At 43.1% G+C, this 11,779-nt stretch overlaps 1 protein-coding gene across 1 annotated transcript; it reads right to left on the bottom strand.

The window, feature by feature from the left end:
• Positions 1 to 5,609: 5,609 nt before the first annotated feature.
• Ubqln3 (ubiquilin 3) lies at positions 5,610 to 8,084 on the bottom strand. Its single transcript, XM_028782116.1, has 2 exons — positions 8,012 to 8,084; positions 5,610 to 7,726 (listed from the first exon to the last, which is right to left on the bottom strand). Exon 2 carries the CDS (start codon positions 7,687 to 7,689, stop codon positions 5,710 to 5,712), a length of 1,980 nt encoding a protein of 659 aa, XP_028637949.1. The 5' UTR covers positions 7,690 to 7,726; positions 8,012 to 8,084; the 3' UTR covers positions 5,610 to 5,709.
• Positions 8,085 to 11,779: the final 3,695 nt, after the last annotated feature.

Genomic DNA, 11,779 nt, shown 5'->3' with positions numbered 1-11,779 from the left:
CCCTGTGTAGTCCTGGCTGTCCTGGAACTCACTCTGTAGACCAGGCTGGCCTCGAACTCAGAAATCCGCCTGCCTCTGCCTCCCAAGTGCTGGGATTAAAGGCGTGCGCCACCACCGCCCGGCATAATTTTTGTTCTTTATATTCTGCTTTTCCTATCAACATATCTTCAGTTTACACACATCGATCCTTACTAGAATAGTGGTGGCTTTCTAACTCATATTGCTCTTGCATAATAATCAGCACACCATCTGTCTGAGAGGAGCATAAACTATGTAACCAGTGACAATGCAGTTTTCCCTCACAGTGTCCTCTTAGAATATGCAGTAGAAATAGGACCTACTCAAAGTCACAGCCATTAAAATTTAATGTCTGAACCACCTCAGAGTTGAAGCACTTTGGGAAGGAACTAAGATGTTAAGTGAACGGAGAAAACTTGAATGGAAGAATACTTTACCTGAAAAGCAAAGATATCATTTGTAAATTTCTCAGTTCTCTACCAATTTGTAACTGTTATGAAAAGCCAATCAAAACGTCTGTTGCCTTTTCTGAAATTTGAATTCTGCTCCAATGTGCTTAGGAAAATGAACAAACAAAAATCAAGCGTATTTTTTCAGGATCAATGGTCTGAGCATTTACTTTTTTGTCAAGTTTCCTGAAGTTTTAATAATTAACTATGAGTATATAAAATAAGAACACAGGGATATAAGTATGGGCATACACATGTGTAAATGCTTTGACTACATGAACATATTTACAGGAGCCAGAGATTCAAAACTCCCAATGTAACACTTCAAATAACACCCTGTTCACATGTTGTAAACTAAGAATTAAAACAGAAATGAATTATTTCTTTGGGCACAGTGATTAACAGCATGGAGTCTAGAAGTAGACTGTCCAGTTTCAAATTGTGACTCTAATAGGATGCTTCCTAACTTTAGCAATATGCTCCCCACTCCTTGTGTGCTTCAGCTTTCCTAATTCCTAAGTCAAAATTACAACATGGCATGGAGAAACGGAAAACCAGCCTTCTCCAGAGACAAGCCTCCTGGCTTACTGTCCAATCCCAACTGGTTAGCTGAAATTTAAGCCCCATTTACTCCTGTGTCTCCTTCACTCCCTCTCAACTTCGTGACCCCTTACCAGTTACATTATACATATATATGTATTCATTATATATATTATATATATATATATATGTATTCATGTGCATACACACACACACACACAAATACCACTAGCTGAGTCCATTCAGTGCTGCTCAAATGTACATATGTTGAGGGCTGATGCTTGGGGTTAGATAACCTGTTAGGGCGATCATGCCTAGAGAAGGCTGATCCTCCCTCTTTTAGTATCCATTAATTGCCTACAGTCCTTCATCTGAGGGAGGGGGGCCTTGTGAGATTTCCTATATTCGGGTTACGAAGTCAAGTGGTATCATCACTGTACAGGTCTTATTTAGAGACTGTTGCTAAGATTTCATAGGTGCAGCTCTGTGTTACACGGAAGACACCATCTCATAGCAGATGTACTGGTCCTCTGGCTTCTATAATTTTTTTTTTAAATAAAGTGATGCCCCGACTTTCTATCTGGGATCAAGCAGCTAAAGATTTAATCACTTTTTTGTTTGATTTGGTTTCTAGTAAATCTCTTGGTAAAGGAAATGTATCATTTGGAGGGAGCCAGATACTAGGCCCAGTATAATGACATCTAAGTCTGCCTTTACTTTTCCATGCATATAACCCCTCATTCCATCTCTTCAAGGCCCAGTTATTTCATCTTGGACCACTGTTGATAGCAAGACTCAAGGAAGTGACAGTGGGTGGGAAGAGATGGGAAGTCCTAGCAGACATGCACTTTCAGTAACATCAACCTGTAAGAGCCTTCTCTCCCTCAAATACCAGCTGTGTTCTGGTCTTTACTCTGTGAGACACCAGCTCTGTTTGATAGTAGCTTCTACTGATGTTCTCCCCAGCATTTTCTCATTCGTTCTCCTCTCTACTTACTCTTATTTCAAGGCTCCATTATTTAGTCATTTACTTGTGTTCCACTTGTTAGACCTCACCTTAGTGGCTGGGTATAAGGCAGCAACTTTCTCTGCCCCCAGGATTATCTGTTTCCTCCAGGTACACCACCACGGTGCTAGATAAGTCGATATCCAATGAAACTACAGCAAAGATTTCAAACACTCAGTCAGCTCTGGAGAGCTCTTGAGAGTTAGTGGGATAGTAAATTAGTGCAACAGTCTTAGGTAATAGTGTGGCAGATCCTTAAAAACTTTTTGGATGTATCATATGATTCAGCAATGCTGCTTCTGCATATACATCCAAAGGAAATGAACGTGGTATAAAAAAGAGAGACCTGGATACCTGTGTTTATCATAGCAGTATGTCCTGTCAGGGGCAGCCCTGCTTATACACTGAAGGCCTAAAATCAGCCATAGGCCTAAAATCAGCAATAGGCCTGACATACATGCCTGCTAGCACCAAGTCTTGGGTCTCTGTGGAAAAACACTGAAACAGATGCCTAGAAGCTATTGTAAACAGGCAGCTTTGGTGGAAAATTGTCAGGCTGAATACATAGACCTTGTAGACTGGTAGCCTTGGTGGATAGTACCAACTTAGATAAGGACAAGTGAATCATAGGCGGAGTCATAGTGACCTGTTCCCTGAACCTTCACCCAGCTGACACTCTGTTCTGGAATATATCTGTACTTCCCCTGTACACCTATGCTCCTGTATCATCCCCTTTCCCACATCCTGCCTTTTTTGTGTATATAACCTGTGTGTGAAAAAGTAAAAATTACTGTTTGATCAGCCTATAGACAAGCTGTGTTCCTTGTGTCCCCTGTCCTCCAGTTCTCTCTTCCAGGTCTCCCGGATCCTAGTTCACTGCCCTGCAGGTGGAGGCAATGTCCAACTGCTAATATATGTAACAGTCTAGATGGATGAATTTTTAAAAAAAAGTCTGGTATATATACACCATAGAGTATTATTCGACCACAAAAACAATGAAGCCTTTTCATTTGCAGCAAAATACATGATGGTAAAAAAAATGTTATTTAAAATAAGGCAAACACAGAAAAATAGGGGTTCTATGTTCTCTCTTATAACGCTTAAGTCAATATCAGGGCTTTACAACATGGCCCAGTTGTAAAAAGTACTTTCATGGCACATGTGAACCTTGGGTTCAATCCTCAGTCAATTTGAAGGTAAAGTAGAAATCAAAACAGGAGGCTGGATTTGATGTGTGTGTGCAGTATTCAAGATTAGCCTCTGGACTCTGTTGATGTACACTAGTAATACATGTTAACAGAAATATTTTATGAAGAAGCTATGACAACAATATAATTCACTAAACACTCTCCTAGCCAAGACTTTAAAATGCACCCTAGGGCTGGTGAGGTGGCTCAGTGGTTAAGAGCACTGACTGTTCTTCCAGAGGTCCTGAGTTCAAATTTTAGCAACTACATGGTGGCTCACAACCATCTGTAATGGGATCTGATACCCTCTTCTAGTGGGTCTGAAGACAGCTACAGTTACTCACATACATAAAATAAATAAATCAAAAAGAAAGAAAGGAAGAAAAGAAAAAAGAAAAGAAAAGAAAAACTCATCCTAAAAGAAAAACTCACCTAAATTTGGGTGCCCCTGGAGTCCAGAAGAAGGTGTCATACTCCCTAAAGCTAGAATTACAGGTAGTTGTGAGCCACCTACCCCAGGAAGGGTTCTGGAACCAAACGTGGGTCCTCTGCAAAAGCAGTATGCACTCTTAACCATTGAGCCACCTCTCTGACCCCAAGAAATTTCTTTGTACGAAGATTATTTTCCTCTTGGCCTTCCAAAGGTAGGGAACATGTGTTGTCTCATGCAATCTTCTGCAGGTAAACATATCCTGCAGCATGCCTCTGCTGGGTTTCAGGAAATGATTGTGTTAAGCTTTCCTCTTGATTTTGCTTAGTGCTGTAGTAAGGAATGTTCTCTTTATCTGGACATGATTTCCCTCAAGCATAGGAAACAGGAAGGGGAAACTGGAGGGCAAGAGCTAACACCTGTGTGCCCCACCTAGAGAGTGAAATGCAAGTGTCCAGGAAAAGCTGTTTCTAAAGCTTGGTCTCATCTTTACACCACGTGCTAGTAGATGCTCTAACTACTACTCTAAGATTTGATTATGGAAGCCAAGGGGAAGGGGAGATTCGATTTGAAAGCATGCTGCATAGAGACTCTGAAGTTTAAATACACACCATAGGCAGTTTTCCCACAAAAATACAATCCACTGAAGACCCCTTTCCTTCTGTGGCTGCACTATAGCATGAAGGCTTTTGTCTGTATTCCTAGTCTGTTTGACTTGATGGACTATATTTAGTATATACACTTGTACATCTGTGCATAGGGTATGCACATGTCAGAACACACTGGAATACATTGTTTGTGCCTTTCTTCCAATAAATATCTGTGCACATATTCCCATGTATAGGTACTGAAAGTCCCAGCTCACTTGATTCACTTATGGACTGTAACATTTTTACTTTGGAAACAAACAGGTAATGGGAACAATATCCTTGTCTGAGGTCTATGTCAAAAGTCCCTCTTACTACATAACATCCCTTCTGCAAGGACAGCCTTCTTTATCCTTCAAAGATTTATCTGCTTCATTCTGAACATGTTGCAAGTTTTATCCCTGGATGGCTTCCATGTCTCCCAAGACTGGACTATCAATAAGTCTGCTCACTCTGTTTCATAGATCTGCACCTGTTTTCTTTTGTGTGAGCAGCATGTATGATGTGTGGGGAAGAGTGTGTGTGTGTGTGTGTGTGTGTGTGTGTGTGTGTGTGTGTGTGTGTGTGTGTGTGATGTGTGTGTGCGATGTGCGTGTGTTTGTACCAGGATGTCTGTACTGAAAGAATTTTTCACATATTCATTGCACACATATGTTCACACAACACACACATATTAATTCTTCCAAAAGAAAAGGAGGAGAAAGAGAAGAGAAAGAAGAAAACTCTTCTCTCTGAATCTGTCTATAAAAAATAATGTAAAGTGAGTAAGACTGCAGAATCCATAATTATAGTTGAAACTGGACTCTTGCTGCTGTAGCTCTAACCAACCCAGAAATTAATGTCAAGTTTGTGAGACAGCTTCCAGAAATAAGAAATATAAGAAATGATGTCCTTTCTCTAGCCAGGCATCTAAAAAGGCATACCAAAGCAGAATGTGTAGTAGCTGCTCCTATAGTACACCAAAATCTGAAAAACTTCTAGGACCCCCAAAAAATCCATGGCCCTTCCTCCCATCCCCAAGTCTTTGACTCCTTTAGCTTCCAACCATTTAGGCTCCTATGCCCTTCAAAGAAACAGCCTTTACCACTTGTTTTTCCACATGTCCTCCCCCTTTTCTCAGAGCCCACAAGAATCAGACTCAGGCAATTGGCAGCACTAGAGACTGGGTGTAATTGCATCTCAAGATAGGCACACACAGAACTCATTCAAGGGCCCCCGGTAGAAGAGTGTCAGGCACAGTTGGATCACACAGCATCCCCACCTTATTTCTGGCTTGTCATCTTCCTTATTGACTCCAGAATATTGTCTCCACAGTAAAGAACATCATAGTAATTTGGTTTATAGTGCAGCTGTATTCAAGAATGGGAGAACTAGGGTAATAAGACATGGGGAAAGGCACAAAGGAAAGATATGGTCCAAATAACTAGAGCTCCTAAGACTTCCTCAGTTTCTCCACAGCAGCATCTACATCACCCCCTGTAGCAATGAGGGCCTGGAGATTGGCTTCAAGATTCAGAAAGCCCATAGCCCGTAGTTGCTCCAGTTGTACCCGGAAGTGAGCCTCCAGTTGTAGCTGCTGGGGATTGGTACTAGGTAAAGCTTGCAACACCTGGAGGAAGGGGGAGGAATGGAAACTTAGCTCTGCAGAACCCTGTGCTAGGGAAATCTGAGGAGTTGGGGGGGTTGGTCGGGGATCCTCAGACATAACAGCACCTTCTCTAGATTCTGTACCTCCTGTTACTCCACTCAACCCTGTTAGGCAGGGCATGAACCAGAGCAGGAGGCGGGGTGCTTCAGTAGCCAGGATTTGCAGACCCTGTTCAATTTGCAGTAAGGCTTGCATGACACGGGGATTTGCCATGGCTGTCTGAAGGTGCAACAGTAGTGGTAGCTGTTGGTGTATCTCATTCTGCATTCGAGGGACTTGATTTGTGCCAGCTGATCTCAGAGATCTTGGGTAACCTGTTGGAGGAAGCCAGGGAGATTCTGGGACTCCAGGAGTGGCTGACATAAGAGAAGATGTTGTAGAAACAAACGGAGATCTGTTGGCAGAGTCTCCTATCTGAGAGGTAAGATTGGGCAGGCCAGTACTTGGGCCAGTAGAGTCCTTCCCTGCATCATGTAGGCTTCCACCTTGTCCAGTACTCTTCTCAGATGAGTGTCTCAAGAAAGCTGGGCATGATGACTTTCCCTTGATTGCTACTGACTCTTTAGGCAGAGGCTGGCCTGACCCAGGTTTAGGTGATGAGGGTAAAGTTGGAGGAACTCTGTTTCCTGATAGTGGTGCTTCCTGGCTTGGGTTTGGAGTTGGCACAGAACCCTGCAGATATGATCCCAGGGACTGAGAAGTCTCATGTAACTGTTGGAGATAATCAAAGAGTCCTATGTTACCCAGAAATCTTGGAAGCCTATTTCTACTCTCGGATGCATCCTGTTCCCCAGGCTGTCTGCCACTTGTCCCTTGTCTGCCACCTGAGACCCCATATGTGGAAGTCCAGGGATTGGGAAGAGGATCACAATTCTCTGTCCTTGATGGTTGGCTGGTGGTGGTGGTGGTACTAGCAGTAGTAGCAGTAGCAAAAGGATTGCCACCAAATTGCTCCTGTACTGCATTAAGCATGGGATCCATAATATCTGTGTACATGGCACGGAGCACATTGTAGCCACCAGGGATGCTCTCCAGGTTACTGAGTGCACGATCCTGGCTACGCATCATCTCCTGCATCATAGAAGGGTTACGTAGAAACTCCATTGTCTGCCGCATGATCTCGGGGTTGTTAAGAATATGACCAATCTCAGGGTTCTGCTGGATCAGTTGCTGCATGTGAGGATTGTCGAGAACCAATTGGCACACTAGGCCTGTGTTGGACAGCAGACCCTGAATAAAGGGGTCATCAACAAGCTGAGCCACAAGTTCAGGCACTGAGATGTGCTGCCACATTAATGAGCCTGGCTGGTCAGGGAAGCTACCTGAGGTCAGACCTAATCCACTGAGGCCTGTGAGGACCCCTAAGCTGAAAGAAGGGGACCCATCCACAGGGTAAACAGAACTTGACTGAGGGAGTTCTCCAGGATTTGGGCCTGGAGTAGAGACTGGTGGTGCTGGACACTCAGTGCCTGTGGTCCGACGCTGCATCTTGATGACCAGGTGAACTGTGAGACCATCTCGCACTCCACACTGTGCCAATGAGTCAGGGTCCTTGAGGATTTTTCCTGCAAAGATCAGGACCAGCTGATTTGGATGTGCCTTAAAGCGGTGTGATATCTTTTCCTTTAGCTGCCGGATGGTGCATGTGTCTACAACTGAAAAATCCTCCTTGTCCTTGGGTGTCTTCACTGTCACCCGGATGAGCTGGGAATCCTGGACTGGCACTGGGCTGCCCTGTGGTAGAGCCTCTCCACTTTTGGCCATGATGGGCAGCAGGAGGCCCGGGTCTGTGGGGACACAGCTGAGGGGATGGGGAGATGGATGAGACGAAGATCATCCTTTCAAACAATGATGAAAGTAAGGAAGGAGTATAAGGAGGGCCTTGGGTCTAGGGGCAGGGGAAGGTGAAGCGTCCACATGGAAAGAACCACTAGGTCACTAAGAAAGGGGTGCTTTGAGGAAATTAAGGACTTAGGATGTGTTGGTCAGGGAGAAAGACATACTCAGGGCCCAGGGAAATGGTCTTCAGATGATGAATAAAGGAATGGGGAGGACAGTGAAAGGGCCCAATCTGGGGTATACACACCAATCTGCTGTGGCCCCGTCCTTCCTCTTAGGCAGGGCTCCAAACTGCCCTCATCTTGCTGGACAGCCACCCTGTAGGCCTTCTGGGCTGGAACCCATTCTATCAGGTCACCTCTATGATCTCAGCACTGACATCATAGCCTCATGCCATGGATACTGGAGACTCCAAGGTGATCAGAGTTCTTGGTATCCCCAATATCTCCACTTAACTTATATTAATTCTATAATTTTTTGTATAGAGGAATGGTCATATAATGAAACTACATGAGGAAAGTAATATGCAAATTTAGATGGGTATAGTTACAGGTGTTTAAGATATTTATTTTTATCTAAAAAATAGAAGTGTGGCAAAAGAGTTAAATATTGCAAGTCTGTCTTGCATATATCAGTGTTTTTATTGACTGGTTAAGACTAGCATATATATATATATATATATATTACTAAAGATTCTGGTTGTACACAAGATTACCCAGTTAGTATACAAAAGTGGATAGATATAAAAATACTGCCTTTGATACAACATTCAAATATCTGGAATATTATAATGCAGAGAAGAGGGACAGACAAACAAGGCAGAAGATGAAAGAAAGATCAAATAACATTGCAAAAATGAAAGAGTAACCAACTATCAAAAGTTAGACTGATAGGTCCAAAGGGATGACTGTTTACAGAATTTTTAACCTATTTGACAATTTCATGCATGTATACATTGATCATATCTACCCATAATTTTCCTTCCCATTCGCCTTGGACAACTTGCAGCACATACTCGATCCTCCCCCCACCTTTCACCCTCTTGTTCTCTGGGTTTGGTTTGGTTTGGTTTGGTTTAGCTTATAACCCACTAAGTCCAGTTAATGCAGCCTGCTGGTAGACTGACTGATCCTGGCAGCTTGGTCTTGTGCAGCTCTTGTGCAGGTCCCTATAGCCGCAATGGGTTCATAAATGTAAGTCTATGTCATATCCAGAAGGCATCATTTCACAGCACTCTGACTCTTGCATTCTCCTCATTGCACTTCCATGATGTTCCCTGAGCTTTGGGAGGGTTCATGTAAAGAGTCTATTTGTGGCTAAGAACTCAAGCTGCCTGCTGAATTTGAATAAAAGAGCAGAAAACCACCTGTGGTACAGTAGTGAGGGACAGGAATCCTATTTGGAGGTTGTTTAAGATCAGACACATTAAAAAGCAAGTAGATCAAATAAGAGCAGAGCAAATGGAGAAGGGAGTTGTGGTGCTTAAAGGCTTCTTAGTGTGTGCTTTGTTTTCTGAAGACTGACATGTGATAGTTTTATCTTGATGAAAACATTTCCAGTGAGGAGGAAGAAACTGGTTCGAGAGTGGAAGAAGCAATCACAAGCCTGAATCCTGAGTACACAGAGTGAGCAGGGGCCTAAGTGGGTGGTTTGACTTGAGAACATGGACTGCTTATTCTTCATATGAGAATGGATGGCTGAATGTGTAAGATGAAGAGTTAAGTTGGTTGTTATTTGGCAGCAAATGCTCATGTCTCTTTGTGTCTCTTCTGTGTTTTGGTTAAATTAGGTGAAATAGCATTTGACATTTAGACTAAAAAAAAGGTGTCTGTTGAAAGTTTGAGAAAAATGGGAAAGTCATTACATATTCATCACAAAGGATAAATGACCAGATCCATTGATCTGACCAGAGCAGTAACATCTGCATTACCTGGGAAATTTGTTAGAAGTCTGAGTCCCACTATATATGTACTGATTTAAGACTCTTGAAATGTAGTTAAAAAGCTGTGTTTTAAAACACTGGCCCTGGGTGATTCTGATGTGGAGTCTAGTGAGAATCATTGTCCATAAATATGTAGTTAGGATGACTGAATAGATTAACTGAGGCTTTGGTAATAGATTTTTAAATAAGACCAGCAAACACAGTTGTGAGGTTTCCTTGTCTACACAAATTAGGCAGAGCTGGGCATAATTATGATGAGTTTGCTAGATAACTGTTTCACTGATGGATCCATAGTCATCTTGAAACTAACGAATTTGGGTCAAGAAGCACCCAGAAGGTTCAAGATTGACAGCCACTTCTAGAACATCAATAAAGTGGTACCTAGCTTGTTATATGTTGGAGCATCTTTGGGGTATATGCCCAGTAGTAGTATAGCTGTGTCTTCAGGTAAAACTATTTCCAATTTTCTGAGGAACCACCAGATTGATTTCCAAAGTGGTTTTACCAGCTTGCAGTCCTACCAGCAATAGAGGAGTGTTCCTTTTTCTCCACATTCTTGCCAACATGTGCTATCACCTGTATTTTTGATCTTAGCCATCCTGATTGGTGTAAGGTAAAATCTCAGGGTCATTTTGATTTGCATATCCCTAATGCTGCAATATATAACAAGGACATATGCTCCACTATGTTCATCTCAGCCTTATTTATAATAGCCAGAAGCTGGAAACAACCCAGATGTCTCTCAAGAGAAGAATGAATACAGAAAATGTGGTACATTTATACAATGGAGTGCTACTCAGCTATTAAAAACAATGACTTCCTGAAATTCACAGGCAATGGATGGAACTAGAAAATGTTATCCTGAGTTAGGTAACCCAGACACAAAAGAACACACATGGTTTGTACTCACTGATAAATGGATATTAGCCCAAAAGCTCACAATACCCACAATACAACCCACAAACCCATATGTAGCTTAAGAAGGAAACCAAAGTGTAGATGCTTCAGTCCTACATAGAACAGGGCATAAAACAAAACAATCACAGGAGGTAAAGAACAGGCATATCCTGGGAAGGAGAGAGGAGGAGAATGGAAAAATGGGGCAGGATCAGGTATTGGAAAAGACAGGAGAGAAGTACAGAGTGTCAGGAAATAGAACAGAAACATATAGCAGTGGGGGATAGGGAGCTGGAGGTAGCCACTAAAAAGTCCCAGATGTGAGGAAAGCAAGAGGCTCCCAGGACCCAACGGTGATGACTTTAGCTGAAATACCCAACAAAGGGAAGATACAACCTGTATCACCCCCAGTATATAGGCAAGACTCTCAGTTGAGGGATGGGGCCATCCACACATCTCAAAACTTTTAACCCAGAAATGTTCCTGTCCAAATAAAAGACAGAGACAAAAAATGGTACAGAGACTGAAGGAAAGGCAATTCAGAGACCACCCCACCTAGGGATCTATCCCATCTGCAGAGACATGAAACCCTCACACTATTGCTGACACCAAGAAGTGCTAGCAGACAGGAGCCTGGTATGACTGTTCCCTGTGAGGTTCTACCAGCATCTGACCAATACAGATGCAGATGCTCATAGCCAATCATCAGACTGAGCCCGGAGACCCTAATGGAAGAGCTAGGAGAAGGACTAAAGGAGCTGAAGAGGGTTGCAACCCCATAGGAAGAACAATATCAGCTGGGCAGTGGTGGTGCACACCTTTAATCCCAGCCCTTGGGAGGCTGAGGCAGGAGGATTTCTGAGTTCAAGGCCAGCCTGGTCTCCAGAGTGAGTTCCAGGACAGCTAAGGCTATACAGAGAAATCCTGTCTGAAAAAGCAAAACAACAACAACAACAACAACAACAAAAACAATATCAGCTAACTGGACCACCCAGAGTTCCCAGGGACTAAGCCACCAAAGAGTATGCATATGCATATGCCATGGGTCCAGATATATAAGTAGCACAGGATGGCCTTATCTTACATCAATGGGAGGAGAGGCCCTTGGTCCTGTGGAGGCTTAATGCCCAAGAGTAGGGGAATGCTAGAGCAGTGAGGCAGGAGTGGATGAGTGGG

The sequence above is a fragment of the Grammomys surdaster genome, unplaced genomic scaffold, assembly GCF_004785775.1.
Source record: "Grammomys surdaster isolate TR1022 unplaced genomic scaffold, NIH_TR_1.0 693, whole genome shotgun sequence".
In the NCBI taxonomy this organism is placed as follows: domain Eukaryota; kingdom Metazoa; phylum Chordata; class Mammalia; order Rodentia; family Muridae; genus Grammomys; species Grammomys surdaster.
This window is presented reverse-complemented; position numbering and strand designations above follow the sequence as displayed.

Excerpts from the sequence above, each read along its gene's own strand:
- Ubqln3 (XM_028782116.1), bottom strand. The coding sequence starts at position 7,689 with ATGGCCAAAAGTGGAGAGGCTCTACCACAGGGCAGCCCAGTGCCAGTC.